The 22,841-nt window shown below is 36.6% G+C and overlaps 1 protein-coding gene across 8 annotated transcripts in view; it reads right to left on the reverse strand.

The window, feature by feature from the left end:
• ETV1 (ETS variant transcription factor 1) overlaps window positions 1–20,615 on the reverse strand; it is a 96,413-nt gene extending 75,798 nt beyond the window's left edge. For 2 of the 8 annotated variants that reach the window (XM_084977153.1, XM_013979740.3), the window contains exons 1-6: window positions 20,513–20,615; window positions 20,218–20,414; window positions 19,957–20,088; window positions 19,048–19,135; window positions 17,657–17,704; window positions 8,415–8,468 (exon numbers count right to left, since the gene is read on the reverse strand). Coding sequence is in view for 5 of the 8 variants with exons in the window: in XM_013979740.3 (XP_013835194.1) it covers window positions 8,415–8,468; window positions 17,657–17,704; window positions 19,048–19,135; window positions 19,957–20,001 (235 nt within the window). In the remaining 3 variants the exon portion in view is untranslated. Of the gene's footprint in view, window positions 1–8,414; window positions 8,469–17,127; window positions 17,485–17,656; window positions 17,705–19,047; window positions 19,136–19,621; window positions 19,816–19,956; window positions 20,089–20,217; window positions 20,415–20,512 lie in introns of those variants that run through there. The other 6 variants (XM_084977152.1, XM_013979739.3, XM_084977154.1 and 3 more) reach the window with 4 other exon arrangements.
• Window positions 20,616–22,841: the final 2,226 nt, after the last annotated feature.

Raw genomic sequence — 22,841 nt, forward strand, 5'->3', positions numbered from 1 at the left:
CAATAACAGACAGAAGCAAATATGCACTGTGCATATTAAGTAGGTGTTTAACGTTAAAAAAGGGAAAACATGGAAAAAAGAATGATATAAATAAAAACCCATAAAAATACTAAACACACACTAATGACATAAAGATTCACATGTACTAGTTTAGCTCAGATTATCTCTTCATCTCTTCCATTTGATTTCATGAAATTTACATATTCTATGTAAATTTGATGGCCCCCAATTGTACTTATTTTCATGACTGCTTTGGCTTTATTTGCAAATACTTATAAAAAGCAAATGTGTTTGCTTTTTCTTCATTACTATACACATGTGTCTGTATATGTATTTAAAATACTAGAACAAAGAATATAATTTTGGTCCTGCAAATAATTTTCCACCTTCATCTCTTCCCTAAATTTTTCAACAATACTGTTTGGTTCCTAAACTAATGAGTCCAGTTACTGCATAACAATATTCTTACTTAATATCAAGCAAAGTTCAGTCAAAGAAGGCACAGGTCACTTTTCTCAAAATAATTTGTTACTAATTATAGGCAGGGAGAGTGGAAAGTATTTGTTGACATACTCCCTTTGAGCATGTTTCTTAAGTTAATTTCTAGGATAAGTTGTATATTAAAGGCAAAATTAAAGAAGGATAAATAAAACAGGAAACAAAAAGCTAAAATCTTGGGTTGAGATAGATAATTTTAGCTTGCAGCTATAACAAGAAACAACACACCCCGATTTTTTTTTTTTTTTTTTGGAGGGGAATTTGTTTTGCTTTGTTCTGTTGGTTTCTGCTTTGGCATTGAGTCTGAACTATCCACCTTCAGAAGAATAAACTGGTAAAATCAAAAACTGTGAAAAGGTTCTATCTACTAGAGAAGTAGTTACCTAAAACTAAGATTCTTACACGATGCTTCTTATTTTCTAGGTTTCTATTCTGATTTGAAAAATATGTTTCTTGTGAAGCAATCAAGCACCAAACTAGAATTTTTGTTTTGCTAAAACTGTAGCTGCTGGACTCAAAATCGTGACAGACTTATATAGGACAGATGTGCACTACCAATGTAAGAGCAGACTATCTGATAAGAAGAATCCATAATGGATGCACCTGAATAGGGCAGGGCCCCCAATGCTTGGTTCTCTCTAAACACAATGGGAAAATTCACAATTTACTAGGTATCCTTCTAAGTAGAATTGATTCAAGTATGACAGGGATCTATAATCAGAATGACTTTCTTTTATTTAAAGGTAAGAGAAAATAAGTAGAAAACAGTCTTTAGAACTGGAAAACACAAAGAAGTCTAGTAAAAATTATAAAAATGAAGGAACCAATTCAACATTATCATTTTTAAATAGATTCATTCTCCAGTATATTTAAATAATAAAATAATATATTACTTACAAGCATTTTCAGAAACTATATCTATTACATAATGAATTATGTGTGAATAGCAGAGTCCATCTTACAACATAATTGCCAAAAACATTATGCTGCTCTCTTTATTCTATAAAAAAGTATATGGCAGGATAGGTAAAATACCTAATCTCGCATTCCAGGGCAGGTCTGCATCAGAAATCACTTAACAGCTCCTTAGAACTCCCAGGGCCCAATTCCAGACCTAAAAGTCAAACTCTCACAGGATAGGGAACATAATGCTGAATTTGAACAAGATTTACAAATGATTCATAATCATACTCAAGTGTGAATAAGACTGCTGGACTCATGTAAAATGGCACAGCTAATTACTTGTAGTAAAATAATTAAGACATACAAAATGCTTATCTATCTGAACAGAGCGACAGAAAAAAAAAATCTAAAACTGATAAATCAAGAAGTTATAGTACAATTACATTATTTACTATGTGGGCCAACTACAAAGGGAAAAAAGTGATTGCCTCTAAAAAAGAGGACTGTGAAAAATGGGGAGTGATCTTATTTGTGCTTTTTTTCTACTCTGTCAATATATTGCTTTGATAAAATACTTCAACTGTAAAAAAGCAAAAGGTAAAAGCCAAAAACAAAGTAACAAATAGACCCAAACCAACCAAAACCACAATAAAAATCATATACAAAGGAAACAAGCTTCAAGGGCTGGTGATTGCTAGATCTTAGGCATACATCCAATCTCAGATAAGAAAGGCAGGAGCCACTTCATCCTTGAAATGGATCGTTTGAGTCTGACTACAGTAACATGCTTAAATCTGCCACAGAAAATGTTTAAAAAGAAGACAAAACACAGTAACAAATTCATATTCTCAAATCTAAGAAACATGTGGTCACCTTCTGGTAAAAGCAGTCACAGAAATAAAAGACAAAATCTTCTTGACCAGGAGTTCCTGTTGTGGCTCAGTGGAAATGAATCTGACTAATATCCGCGAGGACGAAGGTTCGATCCCTGGCCTGGATCAGTGGGTGAAGGATCTGGCATTGCCACGAGCTGTGGTGTTGGTTACAGACGTGACTCAGATCTGGCATTGTTGTGGCTATAGTATAGGCTGGTGGCTATAGCTCTGATTCAGCCACTAGCCTGGGAACCTCTGTATGCCTCAGGGGCAGCCCTAAAAAAAAAAAAAAAAAAAACTTTTTGACCAGACGTAACCAAAAAATTAATCAAGTAAGAAAGCTTTCAAAATTAGTTATAAAACGTAAACTTTAAAAAGTACTCACTGTATGTGTAGAAAGGAAAAGAATGCAGTAAAGTTGCTTAGTAGAAAGGCAAAAAAATTAAGAAACACAAACCATAAAAGGAACTTTACGATCCGGGACAAGTGCATGTTAATATAAAAGAAATTATTCACTCAGGGTCTGCACAGACCTGTCTAACCTCAGCTTTTTACAGAAGCAGATTTGTAACATTAGTATGTTAAGGTATTTTTCTTGGAGTTCTCATCGTGGTACAACAGAAATGAATCCAACTAGGAACCATGAGGTTTCAGGTTGGATCCCTGGCCTCGCTCAGTGGGTTAAGGATCTGGTGTTGCCATGAGCTGTGGTGTAGGTCACAGACTCGGCTTGGGTCCTTCGTTGCTGTGGCTGTGGTGTAGATTCAACTCCTAGCCTGGGAATCTCCATGTGCCACGAGTGCGGCCCTAAAGAAAAAAAAAAAAGGTATTTTTTTTCCTCCACTTAACCGCAAAAAAGCTTCAAAGTGCTGTTTTTTTAAAAAATAATTCCTAAGAAAATGAAGCGCAGGATCTGAGTTTCATTTACATAAACAAAACATCACTCATGTGATAGTGTCTTTAAACAGTTGAGTCCCCAAACACTGGTTTGTCTTGATTATTTTCAGAATGGGTCACTAGCATTGTATTACAAATTTTAGTTAAAATACAGAAATTTGCAGACTTTTTGTGTTTACTTTCATAACTACATCAGAGAAGAGTCAAGGTTATCATTCCTCTAATGACATCATTCTTATTGACTTGCATTCCAGTGTTCTTTCTCAAATGTAAGAGAAAGGAGTGGAGGTACAGGGCTCTATTCTACTGAGAATTCTGTATAACCCTGGCTATACCCCCAGGGATGTCCTGGGAGAAATTAAAATGTAAATGTGAACATCATTTATCATGTGAATCGCTGTAGTGAAAACATGTAAAGGAACTAATGTAATCAAAAGGAAACAAACTAGTTATAAAAATATAACACACAACTTCGCAATGAAAATGAGAAGTGGTAGATTTTAAAAGATTAGTGATATAACTTAATTTATAGTATATGATTTAAAATATAAGATTATTGGTGTTGAATTTAGAACACATGATTTACAAATAAGTTTCTACATAAATTTGTATGTACTCTATAAAGATAAGGTTCATCAATATTCTAAATGCTCTTTAAATTCTCTTTTCTGAAGGGCTATAATTCTACTTCCTCTAGACTAAAGCATATCCTAAAGTTATTCTATTTTTTTTTCAGCAGTGTCTAAAGTCTGAAAAGATTAATTTCTAAGAAGCAATTTGTTAGAGCCACGTAATTGTTTTTCTTAGCCTCCATTCATTTCCTAGGATGGGCTTGTAGGACATTTTTTGTTTGTTTTCATTTCTTTTTAATGTCTATGCATGCTTCAAAAGTCACCATCCATCAAAGGTTAGCAAACTATAACAGAGCATCATTAAGATTTCAGGTTTCTGGAGTTCCCATCGTGGCGCAGTGGTTAACGAATCCAACTAGGAACCATGAGGTTGCGGGTTCGGTCCCTGCCCTTGCTCAGTGGGCTGACGATCCGGCGTTGCTGTGAGCTGTGGTGTAGGTTGCAGACGCGGCTCGGATCCTGCATTGCTGTGGCTCTGGCGTGGGCCGGTGGCTGCAGCTCTGATTAGACCCCTAGCCTGGGAACCTCCATATGCCGCGGGAGCGGCCCAAGAAATGGCAAAAAGACAAAAAAAAAAAAATTCCAGGTTTCTGATTTACAATTTATAGATAAAAATAAGGAATGATCAGGAAAATTTTTAGGAAATATCCAAAGGTTATGATTTAACCTCATTTTTCACAAGTTTGGAATGCTCTGTTCACTACTCTTTGACATATATGTAGACATGTTAGTCAAATGTATGTTCTATATTATAGTGTTGAGCAGAAATTTGCCCCTCATTCTCCTAACCTACATTTACCAAAGGGCTAAAGCAATAAAAGCAAAAACAGAAGCATTTTATTTGATTGAGGCATGTAAGGAAATCTGATTATTCACGTTTGAAAAAAATAGCCCCAGAGAAGTTATAGGTAGACCACATGGAGGAAGGAGTTTCTTTCTATTCCTAGAGATAGGACCCCTCTGCCCTACCAAGCTTTTCCAGACAGACAAATATCAAATATTTAGAAGACAATATAGCCTTTCAGTTCCAATATTTGATAATCTTCCTCATCCAGAAATTCCCCTTAGAATCTAAACCATATGCCCTACTCCTGTTTTTAAACTATTTCCCTCTTGTTCTATCCTCAATGAAGACTGAAACTAGCTGGTCACAATAATCAGAACAATAGTCCTTTATGTCAAGGAAACTTAAAATAGATCACTATTCCATTTTCATGTTATTAGATTGTTTCAGGTTTATTTTCACTTTTGCTTATAGGTTTTCTTTATAATTAGGTGTTTTACTCACAAGTCCCAGAGCCATATTTGTTAAACTGTAAATATTCATGAATTGAAGTAAAATAAAATTCCAGCATTCTGAAAATGCTTGGCTGAACATTCGTGGTTTCAGCATGTTGATCCAGAAGGTGACTATACATACTGTTTTAAGGCATGATCATTCTGTTTCTACCTTAAAAAGGAAATTAGGACTTTGATAATACTTAGGAGGAATAAGCACAAAGTAGATGATCACGGTTATGATGACAATCTGACTGTGCTTCTAAAACATGCCAGGCATACAGACACTCTCCTAATCTTCAAGAATTTCAAAGCCTTACCGACATGTATCTACAGTGTTATAATAAATACAAGATATGGAGTCTAGCTCTGCAGGGTAAGGTCAAGAAAGACCTCAATGTGGTTAGGTCCAGCTGAGTCTGGTGTAGGAGATGCCCCAGACTGCAAAGCAAAAAGTTAAAAAAAAAATGTAAAGCAAAATAAACCTGTGCAAAGGTAAAGAGGCAAAAAAAGCTGCTCTGTTTGGAGAACTAACAAATTAGAAAGGCTCAAGTTGAGAAAACAGGGATGGATAGGGTACTGGGATGGCAAGAGTTAAAACTGAAACAGTGGTCAAGGCCCAGATTGCAAAATAATGTTCTGAACAACTAAAGACTTGGGACTTTGTCCTGAAGGAAGTTTAAAGAGAAAATCCACAAGGTCAAATGGCTCTGTGTTAATATCACTGCAAAGAGCAGACTGGAAGGACCAGGAACTGAATGCAAGAACACCACTGGAAAGGCTGATTCACAAGTTCACTGGAGGCAGAACATGCATGTGAATTAAGGCAGTGAAACAGGCATGGAGGCAAGGCTACAAAATTGAGATATTTTGAGAGGTAGAACCAATAACTTGGTAAACAACTTGGAAATTAATCGTAAAGAACTGGGAGGGCTTGAAGATAAAGGTTTTTAAAGCTTGTCTCAATGATGCCATCAACTTAAAAAGACAACAGAGGAGGAAGAGAGATGTTGGGCAGAAAAAATAAAGATTTCCACATTGGCCATACTGTGAACTGTCTGTGGAGCATCATATTGAAAACTGGGTGTGCTGTGTAAATGGTGCTTTATGCTGATCCTGAGCTAAGGGCTGAAGTGGTGAGTCCAGATGCTGCATTGTCCTCGTTTGCACAAGGACCCTAGTGGTGGATCAGGGGGCAGATATTCAGAAGACAGGACAGACTACAGAAAATAATGTAGGAGACATAGCTCTATAGAACCATGCTGACCACTGCAGTGGCCAAACAGCCACGTGTGTCCATATAAATTTAAAGTTATACAAGTTAAATAAAATTAAAATTAATTTCTTCAGCCCCATTAGCCACAGTTCAAGTGCTCAATGATGACTGTGGTTATCGGCTACTATATTGAACAGTGCAGACACAGATTATTCCCATTATCACAGAAAGTGCTATGGGACTGTACTGGCATGGCACAAGAAAAAGAACAGGAAAGCAACAGAGGGAAGGAAGCAGAGTGAAGTGAGAAGGAGTAATCAAAGGAGTAAGAAGAGAAAGAAAAAAATCAACTGTGAATCAAGAGAAATGACTTTCAGGAGGTAAATTAATCAAGAACGTGGAAAACCCAAAAGCAGGCAAGTTAAGAAAAGGAACAAAAAAATTACCCTGAGGTAGTAACCTTGGCATGTGGGAGAGTATTAAATCATTACCAATTTCTTCAGATAAAAAAATGACTCAACGAGACTAACTCTCCCATTCAGGTGACAGGCTTAATTTTTAGATAGTACATCAGTGCCCCACAGGAGGGGAAATGTGGAATCATGACCATTCTCTTCCCACACTTTACTGAAGAAGGAGCGGCCTTACCTAGCTGTCCTCATTAGCCAGCATCCTTCCGGGAATTTCCAAGAGTCTCTAATGAGGGTCTGTACCCTGGCTTAATAGGTTTCTTGAAATCCTATGTCTAATAACTACATTCAGACATCAAACAGCACACAAAATTACCTTCTCAGATCAAAAACCACACGGTTGGCAGAGCAGTTACCAGGGGCTGGGGTCAGGGGTACACGGGGAGTTATTTTTTTAGTAATTTTAAGTACTGAGTTTCAGTGGGATGAAGAAAAAGTTCTGGAGATGGATAGTGCTGATGTTTGCACAACAATGTGATAGCCACCAAACTGTGCACTTAGAAATGGTTACAATGATCGAATTTCTGTAATGTGTATTTTACCACAAATGAAAAATTTTCAATGACGCTAAACTAAAATATACAACATGGGAGAGAATCTGGAAGAAACCTCTTACAACCCTTGACACCTGGGAAATGTAAGATACCAAACATAAACATTGGCAACATTGCTCACAAACATCTGTTACGCAAGGAAGGTGGGTATTTGTATCAGATTTACGCTATTACGTGTGAAAATATGAGTCTGATAAGTGGCAAGGTATTAAGCATCTATCGTTGCTGTTGCTATTGCCTCTTATGAAACTGTCAGTGGCCTGGAAAAATGAAACAAGTTAGAGCTCTAAATGGTGCTAACAAAAATGTATTAGGTCAGTCTTATAATTAGAGTGGCAGTGATACCCTTTACTTTACCATTCACACCTCTGGTCCACAGCCGCAGTTTGCTGACAGAGGCAGAGCATAAATTTCAGAAGTAAACCCCAAGGCAACCATGTTTGCACAGGCAAAATGCTCACTCTGCAATTAGAGGAGGGGGGTCCCTGTGAATCATGCATCATTTGACAGCCAGGCCCTGGAGCAAGGCTCAGGGAAAGCAACACAGAAGGGATGTTAAGAGAAGCCAACGGCTACTTCAACTTGTGTCACTGCGACCAGGAAGCAGAAAATGAGGCTGAAAATTAAATCAAAGCAGGTGAAAGTTCATGATGCAAAATAATACAATATGCCAGAGAATGTTAGCTCTGGGATTTTTAGGCTATACAATAAGTAGTCTCACAAGGATTTTAACCACATATTACCTCCCATCATCATTTAGACCTTTCCTGGTAAACCTACTGAAAAATTGGAAGTAAACACTTGCACACATTCATGGATCACACCCTGTTTCTTCTCCAAGGATTTTAACCAAATAGACAACAGGACCAACTTTTAATCAAATCCATTGTCTGTGGCCACTACTCGGAGCTCTGCTCAGATCATACAGGCATACTCATGCCACACCCTGACAAACAACATCACCTCGTGACTATAAGGCCAGGACACAAGGCAAGAACAAACACTGGAAGTGGAGACCAACCAAAGGGAAAGAAGGAAAGGAGGAAACAAAAACAAAGAAAAACTCAAGAGATGAGTCATACTATACTTACAACTTTCAGCCTGATAGTCTGGCACAAACTGCTCATCATTGTCAGGTACCTGAGCTGAAGAAAAGAAAAATTTAAAAAAAATTAAGAGAGAAACTGCCAAGGCATAAGGAAGGTCAAGTAAGATCTTTCATGAAAGATCCTTTTAGGCTGAGACCAAACCTCTGATTATTTGCCAATGAGCTCCTATTTAAAATGGTATTGACAGCAATATTCAGGAGGAGAAATAGAAGTGACGGTCAATGCCAATCAGAACACATATTTCAGAAATATAATGGTGGCAGCTGTAGTACCTCTGAATTCCACCTGCCAGATGGAAATAAAAGAAACATGCAAAATAAAAGAAGCTACAGGAGTTCTATTAGCTACAGTGTTTCTTTTTGTGAGAATGGAGTAAGAAGTACTTCAATTCACCTAGCCAGTGCTTAAGCAGCCCATTTAAATTAGCCACACATTTCTTTCAAATGCTGTGCAATTATTACACTCATCCCTCTGCTTTTTAGAAATGTCTTCTGTTGATGTATTCTGTCTATTGCAAATGAGATGACCATAATTAAAAATCTTTGCCCTAAATTTAGCCAAAATAGGTGACAAAGTTTTTACATTAAAGATTGTCATTGATCTGGAAATATATAATAAAATATTTTATCTCAACGATTATGGTCCCAATAATAAAAATAAACTCCATCTTTTCACACAAAATATTTTCCTGGTGACTCTTCAGCACTAACAAAAAGAATATCACTATTTCATCAGTCCTAATGTCAAACAACTTCCCTGTTTTTAGTACAGTAAAAAAATACTGAATAGCAAGAACTTAATGTATTTGTCAGTAAAAGCACAAGTATTTTTTTCAATTCTAGAGTATTTTCATCGCAGTTGGGATGTAGACATCAAAATAACTTATTTCAAGTTGAGAGAATATTACAAAAACTAGTTTCTACGTGCACAAACAAATACACACACACACATACAAACTACATAAAATAGAAGTGGGGTTACTTGTAATGTGGCAAAAATATAATGGGTTATCACCCTAATTAACTTTAGCTACAATCTGATTAGCTGGTATTACATTACTAGTATTATCTAATATAGAAACTTCTTACCCAATCGTGTCATATTAAAACAGATGTCAATTAATTTTTAAGTGCGTATTCTGTATGGGGAATTCTTATTACAATAATAAGTTTCTGTTGAAAAAGTTTTGATTTGGCAGTTGAATGAGTTAAAAAATCCATATAAAAAGAAATTGTATATTTAAAAATTCTACATAAAAAGGGTAATTCTATATAGAATTAAGATGTCGTTTATCAGTTTATTTAATAATATTTTTAAAAACATTTAGCTGAATAAAACATATTATCAAGAACAGAAACAATGATAATCTTATCTATTAACGAAATACATGCAGTTTGACATTCAACTATCTTGTAACAACTTTCCTCTGTACATCAATACTTAAGCTTATAAAAGACAAATTCCATCTACTTCCACTAAATGAAACCAAACAAGAACTTTTTTTGCCAAATTAGATCAGATGCCTATTTGATCAGCCTATACTGGAGTGAGAGGTACTTTTTTCAAAGGATTCTACTAACATCTGATACCAAGGTTAACAAAGTCAAGCAAACTTCAAATCATTGTTCTATGCTATGCTGTGTAAACTGTGTAACATTATTTAACCTCTTTTAACTCCATTTACGCTTTAGTTTAACAGAGATAATACAGGTTTTTTCGTAAGGATTAAATGAAACAGTCTAAACACAATGCCAAACACAATACCAGATCCTCAAGAAACGTTACGTACTTTCTTCATTCCAAACCTCCACCACTCACCCATATTTTCCAATTCACACAAAAAAAATTACTCTAATCATTGCAATGCAAATTTAATATCTCTACTTCTAATGAATTATAGTTGGGATGGATAAAAATCACAGCTAAAATTTGTACATTAGCATTCTCGTTGCTATAAACATTTGACATTGCAGTAAGCCTGATTTTTCTCAGAGCTCACAAATGATAAGTGGAGGAGTATCCTTTAAAATAAGTCTTTTCACCAAAAAAATTATAAAAATGTTTTTATTATCTATTTACTAAATAACAGCAGGCCGACAAAATCAAATCCTACACATTGTTTCCATCATATCCACATGTTTTGGTTTCCCTTCTAAATTAACAACTAAACCGATATAACTTTTGAGATGCAAAATTATCAACCACAGCAATTACTATGCTTTTAAAAAGCCAACATTTACAAGAATCTAATAAAAATGTAATACCCCTTTACAGGAATAGTTAAAAATAGCTGGTGAGTAACAAAAATATATTTGTAACAGAATATGCCGGTATGAATGTCCTAAAGGCCAGACTTTCTTTTTTTTTCTTACTATCAAAAGAAAAAGTTGCAGCTCCATGATATATACATCACTGCAAGGCATAAAAATCACTGATGGATAAGTGGTTTATGTTGGGATATGAGTGGGGTGGGGCAGAGAAGGCAAAACTTTAGAAACAGAAGAAACCAGAAGTTATAGCTCACAAATATACAGAAAATAGCTACGTATAATTTGTAAAAAGAATAAGAGTTGCTATTTCTGTTCTAACTCCTTAGCATACTGAATAAATACTTCACACTTATGCCTGAACATATTACAGAATTTTAACAAAAAACATATGACTCACATTTTCACAGAAGCTAATCTTAAGAAACTGAATAGACCAAATGAAGCAGCATGCTACTTAAATAGACAAAGGCTTAAGTATACCTCTAATTTCAAGTTAGAGTAAAAGGAAAGTAGTTAACGAAAAACACAAGTTGGATCTGGGCTAGGAAAATATGACAAAGGATTGCCACACTCCTATCATACATTTCCTTTTTTTCCCCTCAATTCACAGGAATTCTATGAAGTAGCAAACTGCAGCTGCCTCTGGCAAGCCACACCAACTCCAATGTGGAAAATTAACAATAGAGGCCAATCTAAAAAAAAAAAAAACTTTTTTCCCTGCTAACTATTATAAACTATGCTTGGGATAATCACCTTTGGGGAATGAAAATGTTTCCCCACTCTCTGTAATTAAAGAGGAAAGGGAAGAGTAAGAAAGGAGAAGAGAAAGTATATACCAAAAGACCAATAAAAGGCTTTCAAGAAGATGAAGCATGTGGATTTTATTGGTAATAGCTGGAGCACTTCTATCAGCTCACTGCACATTAATAGACAAGTTGCCATCAAGTCTCAGGACTTCAGCTTTAAAAGGGTAGTATCTGCTGCACTCTCAGCTATTTTGATTTACCTTGATTATTATCCAAAGTTTCTCTCTCTCTCTTTTTACTACATAGCAATACTTTTATAAGAAAGAAACTCATGGAAATATTAATCACGGCCTGGATGTCACAGAATCACTAATCTGCATTTTGAATTTAAATATACTTTCTTAACTAACATTTCCTGGGCAGTGGAAGGTGTGGGGACTGGGCAATTTTTGAACAGAGTTTGGCTTTATTTTGTGCATCTTTTAAGCCTCCAAATAAAATAATCATCATCATTTAAGAAAAGATAAATAGTGAAATATTTTCCAAATTTGGCTGCAGGCAAGTAAAAACCCCCTTCTTCTTACAAATTGGCGCCTGTCAGGTTTTCTTTTAAAGCTAGGGAAAAAGTGGAAAAATTACACATGAAACAAAATGTCAAGTTTGAAAGGGGTTAATATTTAATTAAAACCAGTTCTATCCACTGTAACAATGACCTGGAGCCAAACAAGGCGGAAGATGTATGAGTCATTCTTTCTGCCCGTGAATGAGACAGCTGATCTCCTCAGCAATTCCTCCAGACAAGCAGGCAGAACTGGAGTTCTGCCTCCATTCACAAAAACACGGTCCAGCATGAGCCATGTGGCCCAACCGCAATCTTTTCATGTCACACCCTTCCAGAGAGCTAAAGCAAGTCAACTTGAACTTGCAATATAAACACACCAATTTTATTGCTCTATCTCAAACACAGCTCAGATCCATTAAGTTACATGTTTAAATAAAGAACAAAATTAAATCCACATATATATTTACATATATTTAACCCATCCTGCTTTATAGAGTAACTTGTCACAAAAATTTGTGCCAAGCTAAGAAGGAAAGATGGATAGATGGATAGGACAGAAAGAAGGAAGGAAGGGAAGGACGGAAGACTGGAGAGAAGGAAGAAGGGATGAAGGAAAAAGAAAAACCATTAAAGAAATGCCTTATTTTTTTTGCCTATTATTCAAACGTTCTTTATTCTAAGATCATAATAGTTTACTGCTGAACTTTGTAGCATTTAACACTGAATCACAGGGTGAGAAACAAGTTTCTCTGAAAAAAATGTACATTTTCTCTTAAATAAAACAAGAAAATCAACCTTCACACAGTGGTATTTTGTTTAATCCTAAAATGAAGCTTCAGGCCATGGAACAAAATAATCATGAGAGCTAAGCCTGGTTTTATACCACATCCGCTTTTAACATTAAAATGATTGTAACAATGTCAAAGCATTAATTAAAGCAGTAGTATAAACATATTTAAACAGACAAAAAAAAGGGGGGGGAGGCTATTTCTCTATAAGAGGAACATCTTTAATATTTGAGAAACACATTCTTTCTAAATGGCCCAGAAGAAAGAAAACAGTAAGGTTTAGTTGTCCAAAGTTCTCAAATCAACTTCAATTTCCTAACTCTTAACTAGCCTATACAGTGACTTGAAAACTTAAGGGTAGGTCAGAGCTGTTGTTACTAGCCAAATGTTTTCTCTAACGCTGAGAGGTGACATATTATTATTATCATTATTACTCTAATTACGATATTGCACACAAGTCAAAGGAAACAAAGTTTTATTATGAAATTCAAGATAGTACACATTTTCCTTAACTGAAGTAGAAAAGCTTAGCAACATTTCATTAACACGCTTTAGGACCCTCTGGAAAAACTGTATCTAGTTGACACCAAATCCCAATTCTAACAAATTTTTCTATTTTGCAAATAGAGCATAGTGAACAGGCATTTACATAATTCCAATAAATGTTTAGAAATAGAATACATTTACTCTACCTGCTAGCCTTTAATCAAATCCAAATGGGAAGTCTTTGTTCCATATTTTAGAGTATTTCCTGGTATAAGAAAAAGATGGGGAGCAGCTCCCCCTTTCCACCCACAAAATGACTCTTGCTCAACTCTAAGAAATAGTATGGACTTCTGTAATTTGATGCTTCATTCTCAATTACTTTTTTATTTAAACCACATAAAATAATGTAGTTTGTAAAGCCTTTTCTCCTTATTGCATCATATTAAAAAAAAAATCATCAGTACTTATCCAATTTATGCTCTATTTCAAAAAGAAAGAGCCTAAAAATAGCTTTTGAAAAATAAAAATGAGCACATTATGACTGCTGTGTATTGTAGATCACATTATGTATGGTGAGTAACAATATCACATATTATTTAAGGAAACTCATAAGAAACAATTTTGAATATAAATTTAGTGTCAGCTCCTGAAGTGATCTGAAGAGATAGAATGATATGTCCATTTTTAAGTCAACCTGTCACTGGAAGCTCACATAAAACAAGCAAAAAACAGCTTGTCTGCATGAGGGCATGAGACAATAACCTTAGGGGTAGAAAGGTTGTTCTTGGAGACAAGACTTTGACCCAAGTGTGGTGGCAGCATGAAACTTAACTAACACAACTGAAAAACTTTTACCCTGACCTTGGCGAAGCACCTTCGACGTTTTTTTCTTAATAATGCTGATCAAAGGAAACCTCAAGGACATCTAGACCCACATCAAAAATAGCACTCGAAAGCTACTATGTATTATACCAGATACATATGAGATGTATCATTTCTTTTAAGTTGTGTTAGCAGATAAGCTTTAATAAAAAGCTTTAGAAGAATGCAATCTTCTTTTAACTCATTTTTACATCCTCTATTTCAGCCCACCCCACACACAAAAAGGCTCCATTTTAACTATGAATTATTAGGACATCACTCCTTAAAGCACCACTTAAAATAGGATGTTAACTATGATGTTGATAGAATTTATATTTGAACTCATTATTTCATGGGATCAAATAATTGGAATTGCCTTTCTGTCAGTGTCAATCTAATTCAAAAGCCAAAGAATCAATAAAGAATTGTACACAGTAAAATTATAATATAAAGTGGCTATGGCAAAATTTAAATAAGCACATTTTCCACTTTTTTAACTGCTATTGTGATCACTGAAAACATTCCTTTTTCAATTTGCTTCCGAAAGAGATGTGATTATTTTAAATTGTAATGTATTATGTTAAAAACCTTTCAATTTCAGTGTTAGTACTTCAAAAATGATGATACTAATATAAAGTTATATTCTTCCAAAACATATTTTTGATCTCTTTTTAGAAATTTGGAGGGGGGGGGAGTATATTTTTTGGAGAGAATTTTAGTGAATTGAAAATACTGGTTCCAACCCCACCTTCAAATTAGTCCTGTGTTACCTATTCAAATTTCTCCCTAGACATAAAACACACTTCATAATCCATAATAATTTACCTATGACTAATTCTTGTTACACTCTGGATCTACCTTCTAAAAATTCTTACTGGAAAAAAAAAAAAATTAAACCTGCTAGAATATATATCATTTCCCCAGTATTTAAAGGACTTCAATAATTTTTTTTAAATGTATATGACACATTACAACTAACTTGACTCTCATGTCTAATAAGATTTTTAGACCTGTTTAACTTCCCAGTGGGATTCTAATTCACGGGAGAAACTTGGTTAATTGCCAATGATCTTTTTTAAAAGGATCAAGACGTCTTAAAATTTCATGGTCCCTTTCTTGGCGACAAAGCATTATGAAAAGAAATATGTAAACGGTTCATAGTCTGCCAGTTTGGCCATGTTTTAATTGCTGCAGGTCCAGAAGGACATAAATGGACAAATCTAGCTGTGAATAAACTATTATAATTTTGAGATCTCTTCTTGGCTAATATTGCTCAAGATGTGGGATAAGTTAAAATGCTAATGCGAATAATATAATTCTATAAAATTGCTAAAAGTAAAAATAAATGTGCTATCCATGGACAGTTTAAAAAAAAAAAAACCTCTCTTCTTCATACTAGATTTTAAAAATTAAATTAATGTTATGCTTATATCATGATAGGAGACATTAATGTAAACCACTCTGAAAAAATGTTTAAATTATTCTAAAATGCAATCTTATTCAGAGTTGGTAAATAACAGCCCACCTGGGTACCCAATAAAACCCTCAAGAATAACTCCTCAACTTACTTAAGCTTATAAATTCTAAGTCAAAGTCCATGTTCTTCCAAGTACATCAGTCATTTTCTACATTTACTTTATATATAAAGCTAAATAAATCATCAGACCTAATTTACAGGTAAGTTAATTATCACAGGTAAGAATATTCTGTGCAGTTTTAAAATAAATTCAGATAAATTACCAAATCAATTATATGAGCAACAAAGAAGCCAAACAAGTCAAAAGTAAAACACTGCATTGAAACTGATTATAAAATGGTAAGAGTCTGTCACAGATTCCACATTTTTTAATTCCAGGAACAGAGTTGCTATGCATAATCAAAATCTGCCAGCAAGTGCACTGACTTGGAATCAATGAGACTTAAACATCTGAAGAACCAACAAACCTTCCAGAACAATTAAAATAGATATTTGAAGTTGTTTTGGATAAGCAAATAAATTCCCTCATAAATGTAATGTCCTCACAACCTTCAGCTTTGCAAAACTTAACAGATAAAAGTTAATTCAAGAGTCACCGGACAAATTTTTCTTGAGAAAGTTACGTTTGACTATGTGGCTTAAGTTGCAATAATAAGTAACTTATTGCAATAAGTTTCATTTACAGAGACAAGCAAAATGACCTTTAAATATAACTAAAACTTTCATTAATACTTACCCTTCATTAACATACAAATACAATCACCCTTTCAAAGGACTACGGGAAAAGCTCTTTAACTTACAAGGTTCATAAAGATAGCTGAAGCCCTTTGGAAGAACTAGAATATCAGCAAAACAAAGAAACTTCTTTTACATGCTAACAGCAACTTGATCAACTAAAGCCAGACCACCCAAAAAAAAACCCAGCAGTTTGCCTCAAGGTAGCAATAGCAATACTTGGGTTCCATTTAAAGAGACCCTCTCTCTTCCTTTAACCACCTAAAAAAAATCTCTTTCAAAAACTGCATGTTTCCCATATAAAGACAGAAATAACACAATTATACTCAATGCTTAAATATCTATAATATCTCTTTGTGTTTCCAACAAAACACATCATAGGATAAAATTAATGTTTCACATTTAGTATAACAAATTAAAAAAATTCCAATTACAGACACCAAAAAAAGTCCCTCACATTAGGAATTTCTCAAGTTGTATAAAGCTGCACTGAAGAAATATCTCATTGTTCCTATAAAATAAAGTTTCACACAATAAAAAATACAACAGATTACAACACGAAATTTCATCAAAAAGCAATCAAAAATAAAGGTAATGCCTTTAAATGTCTCCTTACTATTTTAAATAAATCCTAATAAAAGTGACATAACAGCAAAGGTCAGTTTCAACAAACATCACATCACAGTAACAAACAGAAAACAGTTTAAAAACCCTAGAATTGCCCAAGATTTATTTTAAAGTCAGAGTTTTCCTCAGCATTGGATACACACCTAATGTTCTGTGTTCTGAACAAGGTGGAAAGAAGCCACTTGCACTTAAATCTTGAAGCATCCCGTCCTGATGAACCCAGAGAAACTAATTTCTGCCATCAGAAAAGTCCTCCACCAGAACACCAAATAATGATATGCGCTGCTCTAAAGGAAACAGCAAGCCGGGTTCTGGCTCTAGGAGGTCTCTCGAGGTACAATAATATAAACCTGATCAATTGCAATTAAAATCTGAACAGAGGCTTAGAACTTGAAGTCTTGGTGCATTAGTTCTTGCCAAAAGCAGATGTGATTGTGAGCTGGAAGCAATTTCTCCTGGTAATTTGTGATGACACTGGGTAGTGCAGTCCCAGATTCCCCAAAGACAAACTCATCAGAGGCTCTAATGTATGCATGACACATGAGGTGGCTCTTTTAGAGCTCAATTAATTGGGCTGAACATTAAGACAGCAAGTTCAGGACTTTTTTTTTTTTTTTTTTTTTCCCTTCTAGAGTTGCTTTCCCCCTCCTTTGAAAGCAATTTTTGCCTTACCTTCTGCAAGCCATGTTTCCTGTAATTGACTTAGATCTTGAAAGAGTTCTAAAAAACAAGTCAGAGACATAAAAGATTTACAAACCTTTAGGCTTCATTAAATGGAAATGTTTGTCATGAAATCAGTATTAAATATCAACTTAATTGGGGGAGGGGGTGGTCAATATAAAAAGAAAACAGGATTCATAACTTCATTATACCAATAATCCTGCCCATTTTGATACCTATTAGGCAATACTTCTCAATTATCTTCTTCTCCCCACCCCCACTTTAATAAATAGCTTAATAAATAAGCTCAGAGATACCAAACAACACACATACACCAGAACTCAAAAAGGCTGAGGAGGTGTGTCCATCTGTGGAAACCTTTCTTAAATGTATTCAACTCTTACTAAAATAGTGGCAGTGAAATAATAAAAAAGACCAAAAATCATTTTATCTTCTGAGTCTCAAAGTACTATATGTCTTCAAGTTGAATGCCTCAAAACTAGAAGGGACAACTTTTTAAATACAAAATTTTAGAGGAAAAGTTTTGCATTAATAGGTTTACAAAAGTCAGAGAGATAATTCCCCGGCACCTGTTTATTATCAAGTCCAAAATTATATCTTCTGTCAGAGAGGGGAGGAAGAGGTGTGTAACTATTTGTTCTTATGTAAAGATTTGAAGAAGTTTCAGAGTTCGCTATACCTAATCTAGACGTCAAACTGAACTTTGATAATTAATTCTAAGTATATTAAATTTATTTTAAATGCCCTCGTATGGCTGGAGTAATTTATAATATACTGACCTCCTACTAACAATTCATATAAAGAACCTATATCCTAATTTCCCAAATAGCTGTTATAATTATTAATTAATTATGATTCAGTGAACACTTCAAGGCCTATTAAAAAAAAAAAAGATATTTCTGACCTCACCATGAAGTCATCAAAATCATCCTTGAAAAGTTTGATAATAGTATTTGGCTTTAGTGTAAGGGGATGAGAAATCGATCACTTATATTGCTCAACTTAAAATATAGGAGAAAGGAGAAGAAATTAAGTAGTGTACACAGTTGTCTAATTTGTCCCACTGTGTTAGATATTTTAAAATTGTTACCTTAGTGTATGGATTACTTATATGCCATATGGACAAAGGTAATTAAACATAAAAAATGATTAAAAGAAGGAAGTCACTGTTAAGTTTTTATTTCCTTCTTTCATTAGTGACAGGGCCATAATATATCCCCCAACACAAACGGTCACATCATGTTAATTGCTCCAAATAAAAGTCTTGGCTAAACGCAGTAATTCGAAAGTTTATTACTCTTAAGGTAAGACTGAGGTGCTTCTCTTATGAGGGTGCGAAGTACAGGTAAAGACGGGGGATTCAGCTCAAAATCAAACCTCACCTTCTGAATCATGAGCCAGATCTCTGTTAATGAATTTTCTTTTCCTGACATTTGTTGGTTTCTCGTTACAATTTCTCCCACGCTGATTCTACAAAGGGAAAGATAAAATTCTTTAAAAGAATGTAGACCTCAAATGTCACACACACCAAAAAACCTCACATGCATACATAAGTCTACTGGATCCTCTCCCTAAATAGAAAAATAAAAGTCCATAGTATCTATTCTAATATTTATTTTCTGCATTCACTTGACAGTGAAAGCTTATGCTGAGAATTCAACAGTCAGAGGGAATTGCTCCCCATCACCAATCAGAACACACTACTGTTTATCAGTCATATATTCATGGTATCTCAGCATCAAAACAACATTAAGCAATTATACTTAAAGTTGTTTTTTAGGCTGGATCAAAGATAGATTAAAACACAATGAGTTTTATTCCCTCTTCTCTCTACTACCCTCCAGAAAAAGAACAAAAAGAGAGTGGTGAAATGAAAAAAACCACGAGAGAAAATGAGAAAAAAAAAGAAACAAAAACACCCCATGTAAACAAAAAGTGTCAGCATTTTGTCTCAACTTCATTCTTTTCAATGTGGCAGACAAACCCAGCCAAAAACTTTGAGTGCAGCAGCTGCTGCTGCCCTCCATCTCCTCTTCTGCTCATCCTGAGCACTTTAATCAGAAAAAGGGGTCTTAAAAACAAAACTATGCCTTATCCAAATCACTGAAAGGTAAGCTCATTTTGAAGATTGGGCTTCTAGAAGCAGAGTCGCCCTACAGTGGCAACAAAGCAGATAAAGTATCTGCAATCCCAACCCTCTTGCCCCCTCCCTGCTCATGCTCTCCCTCCTCCCCCCACCCCCTCCGTAGGAGTCAAGTTTATAAACAGCAACTTTCGAACTGATCACTCACATTGGTGACCATGTAAGGCACTTGCTGGTCATAAAATCCATCCATCCTGCTGCTCTTCGCAAATTTCAGCTCAGTGTTTTATATTTTGAGCATTTAGCTGGAGATTTCCTCGGGATCTGGACTTCTATCAACCTAGAGGGGAACAAGATGGCTTTTAGACTTAAAAAAAAAATCATGAATGAAGCTCTTGAATTTGCATAGCTAATTACCCTCCGACAGTCCCATTCACAAAAATAACCCTCCCTACACCGCCTCCTTCACCTGGATCCAAAGAGAGCCCAGAGAGTTCACAATTTACATATTTTCGGCAGTAGCAAAAATCCGAACAAGAGGCGATGTATTTATTTACACTCTCGATGTTTCCCTGCACGGTCGGTGTACCCCGGGCAGCTCTGATTCGCAAACGTGTGCAAAACTAGCAATGGCGATCAACGAGACTTGCTTTGCACCTAACGGGACTAAAGAGACGGAGACACCTCTTTCATAAGGATAGTTTTTGCAACCCACAACCATGCAATTATCTGGAGAGACATAAAAAGTTGTTGGAAAGACCCACCTGAAGGCCACGCTGGGCGAACGGCTGCAAAAAATTCCCTCCAATTTTAATAAAAACATTAATTATTGCCCAGCACTTCCCCTTGGAAGCCGAAAGCGCCTCTGACAGAGCTCAATTCGGTGGTTTTTCCTCTACTTCTCCTCCAGGGGCCTCCAATCCAAACTGATGGATCGCTGCCTCCCATTGGCTCCGCGTCTCTTTCACAAGATCAGATTTCGGGCTGTCAATCAGGAAGCTTGCTGCCCCTTCTCGTGAATCTCCCGCGCCCCTCTGCCCAAGGCTGTGCTCTGGCGACTGACGCGGGGTCCACAGCCTGGAAATGCCACAGAGCAAATCGACTGTCCTCATAACCCGCTGCTTATTGTCAAGGCGCCCAGGGACACCGAAGCCATGCGTATCCTAGTCTCGAGTTCTCCTTACTGGTGTGTTTGGTCCACTACTGGGCTGATTTCCTAAAGCACTTTCGTTTGGTGGATCGCGATCCACCGAGACCGTGCCTCTTTTCGTTTGTGAATCGCGATCCACCGAGACCGTGCCTCTTTAGTCCCCCACCTTCCTCCCTCAAGATATCCAGCCCCTAGACTTGAAACCGGACAAGGAGCCCACTTTGCTCTCTATAACTTACTTCCCCCTAGCTTTTGACCCAAGTTCTCTTCTCGTTTCTCAACACTCACCACCACCATTACAGTTTATCAAAACCTTTTTTTTTTTTTTTTTCTTTTGACGGTCTTCCTCAAATCTTTCATGGGACAGTAAAATCTAGGGAGAAAGCACCTGGGAGAAGCAGAGGAATTGCTTCTTAGACGAGGTTGCGTTGGAAGGGAGAACTGGGAAAACAACACTACAGTCTAGGTGAGAAAATGTATAAAAATAATATTTGTCCCACGTGTGCATTGGGACAAGGTGTTTCCAGTCCTCGAGGGAGGAGGGGAAGAGCAGGGGATTGGTTAGGTTGGCTCCGATATACTAGGGACCCGCACGTTTCCTGAGCTTTTGTTATGTATACACGGAGGCGGAGGGTGTCACTTACTGTACTTGACGCTTTCACTTCCTCTCCAGCTTTTAAACAGCCAGAGCGGGGGGTTGGGGGCGAGAGGCCAGAGGTTCGGATTTCAAGGACAATGACTAGGACGTTAAAAAGTGAAGGCTGCAATTCTGAAACCACATGCCCTGACCCTCCTACTGGACTTAAAGCTGTAGAGAGTCACTTAAGAAGCCTCGGCCCAACCAGGGATAAGAGGCCTCGGGGATGGGACCGGGAACTCAGTGATGTTGAAATTCATTTGTGATCCTGGTGGCGACAAGCGCTGGAGACCAAAGGACGTTTCCGGCAGCTGTTCTGCGGGTTGGGAAACGTGCTGCAGTGCTCAATTTCTAATTGAAAGTTTCCTTCCTTAAATGCAAAGTTATGGTGCCCGTATGAAAATAAAGTGTGAGTGCACGTTATTCAATTCTGGATTCCTGGAGGTTGCGGGTCATAAAGTTTTTAATTAAAAAAAAAAAAAACTTTCATTACTGGAGAAACACCCAATAACTGTGGACAGCAAGGGCACACATCATGCATTCCCTGAAAGTAGTACATCAGGGTTGCGCGCACGAAAAAGCATTTTGAGCGGGAAATGCTTGTTTACCCCTGCTGGAGAGGGTTCGGGCGCAGCCTGGCCTGGAGGCTTGGCATAGTGAGACTCTAGGGTATTTCTGAAGGTGCAGTCAGGTGGGAGCCAATGGCAACGGGGTCCCGCCGCCCAGCACTCTCAGGATAACCCAGACCCTGTAATGTGAGCAACAGTTTCCAGAGATCTTCTCTGCGACGGGTATCCAGGGTAACCAGGCGGGGGCGGAGCTTCAGGCTCGGCCCCCGCGAGGTTCTCGCCGCAGCCAATAACATACCGTATATTCCCAGCCCATTGTTGTTTACTGCTGACCCCGCAGCGCTCCACTAGGAGATTGGCTGCTTTAGGGGAGGAGGCGGGGCCTCTCCCGCCCCTGCAGCCTCTTTTCAGTTCCATTCACAAAATTCCGCCCTGTCTTGGTCACGTGGTTGGGGGCGTGGAGGGGCAGGGGAAATGACACAACAAAGGCCCAAGTTTTCCAAACTACAAAACTTTTTTCTGCCTCGCTACCTCTTCTATGGCCCGTCAACGAACAAATACTAGAAGAGGAAAAGGAGTCTTGGGTCTGAGAGCAACAAAAAGAGGAGAGAAAAATGAGTCCGAAATTAAAGGAAGACTCATAGGGGATTAATTCCAGGGTGCACTGCGTACGAGTAAAACTGCAAAAGAGGAAAGGAAGAAAATTAAGGAGATTGGAGAACATTTTAAGGATAAAC

Source organism: Sus scrofa, chromosome 9 (genome assembly GCF_054392235.1).
Source record: "Sus scrofa isolate SSC_HxYL_T2T_F1_AM1 chromosome 9, Sscrofa_HxYL_maternal_Yorkshire_Landrace_v2.0, whole genome shotgun sequence".
In the NCBI taxonomy this organism is placed as follows: Eukaryota; Metazoa; Chordata; class Mammalia; order Artiodactyla; family Suidae; genus Sus; species Sus scrofa.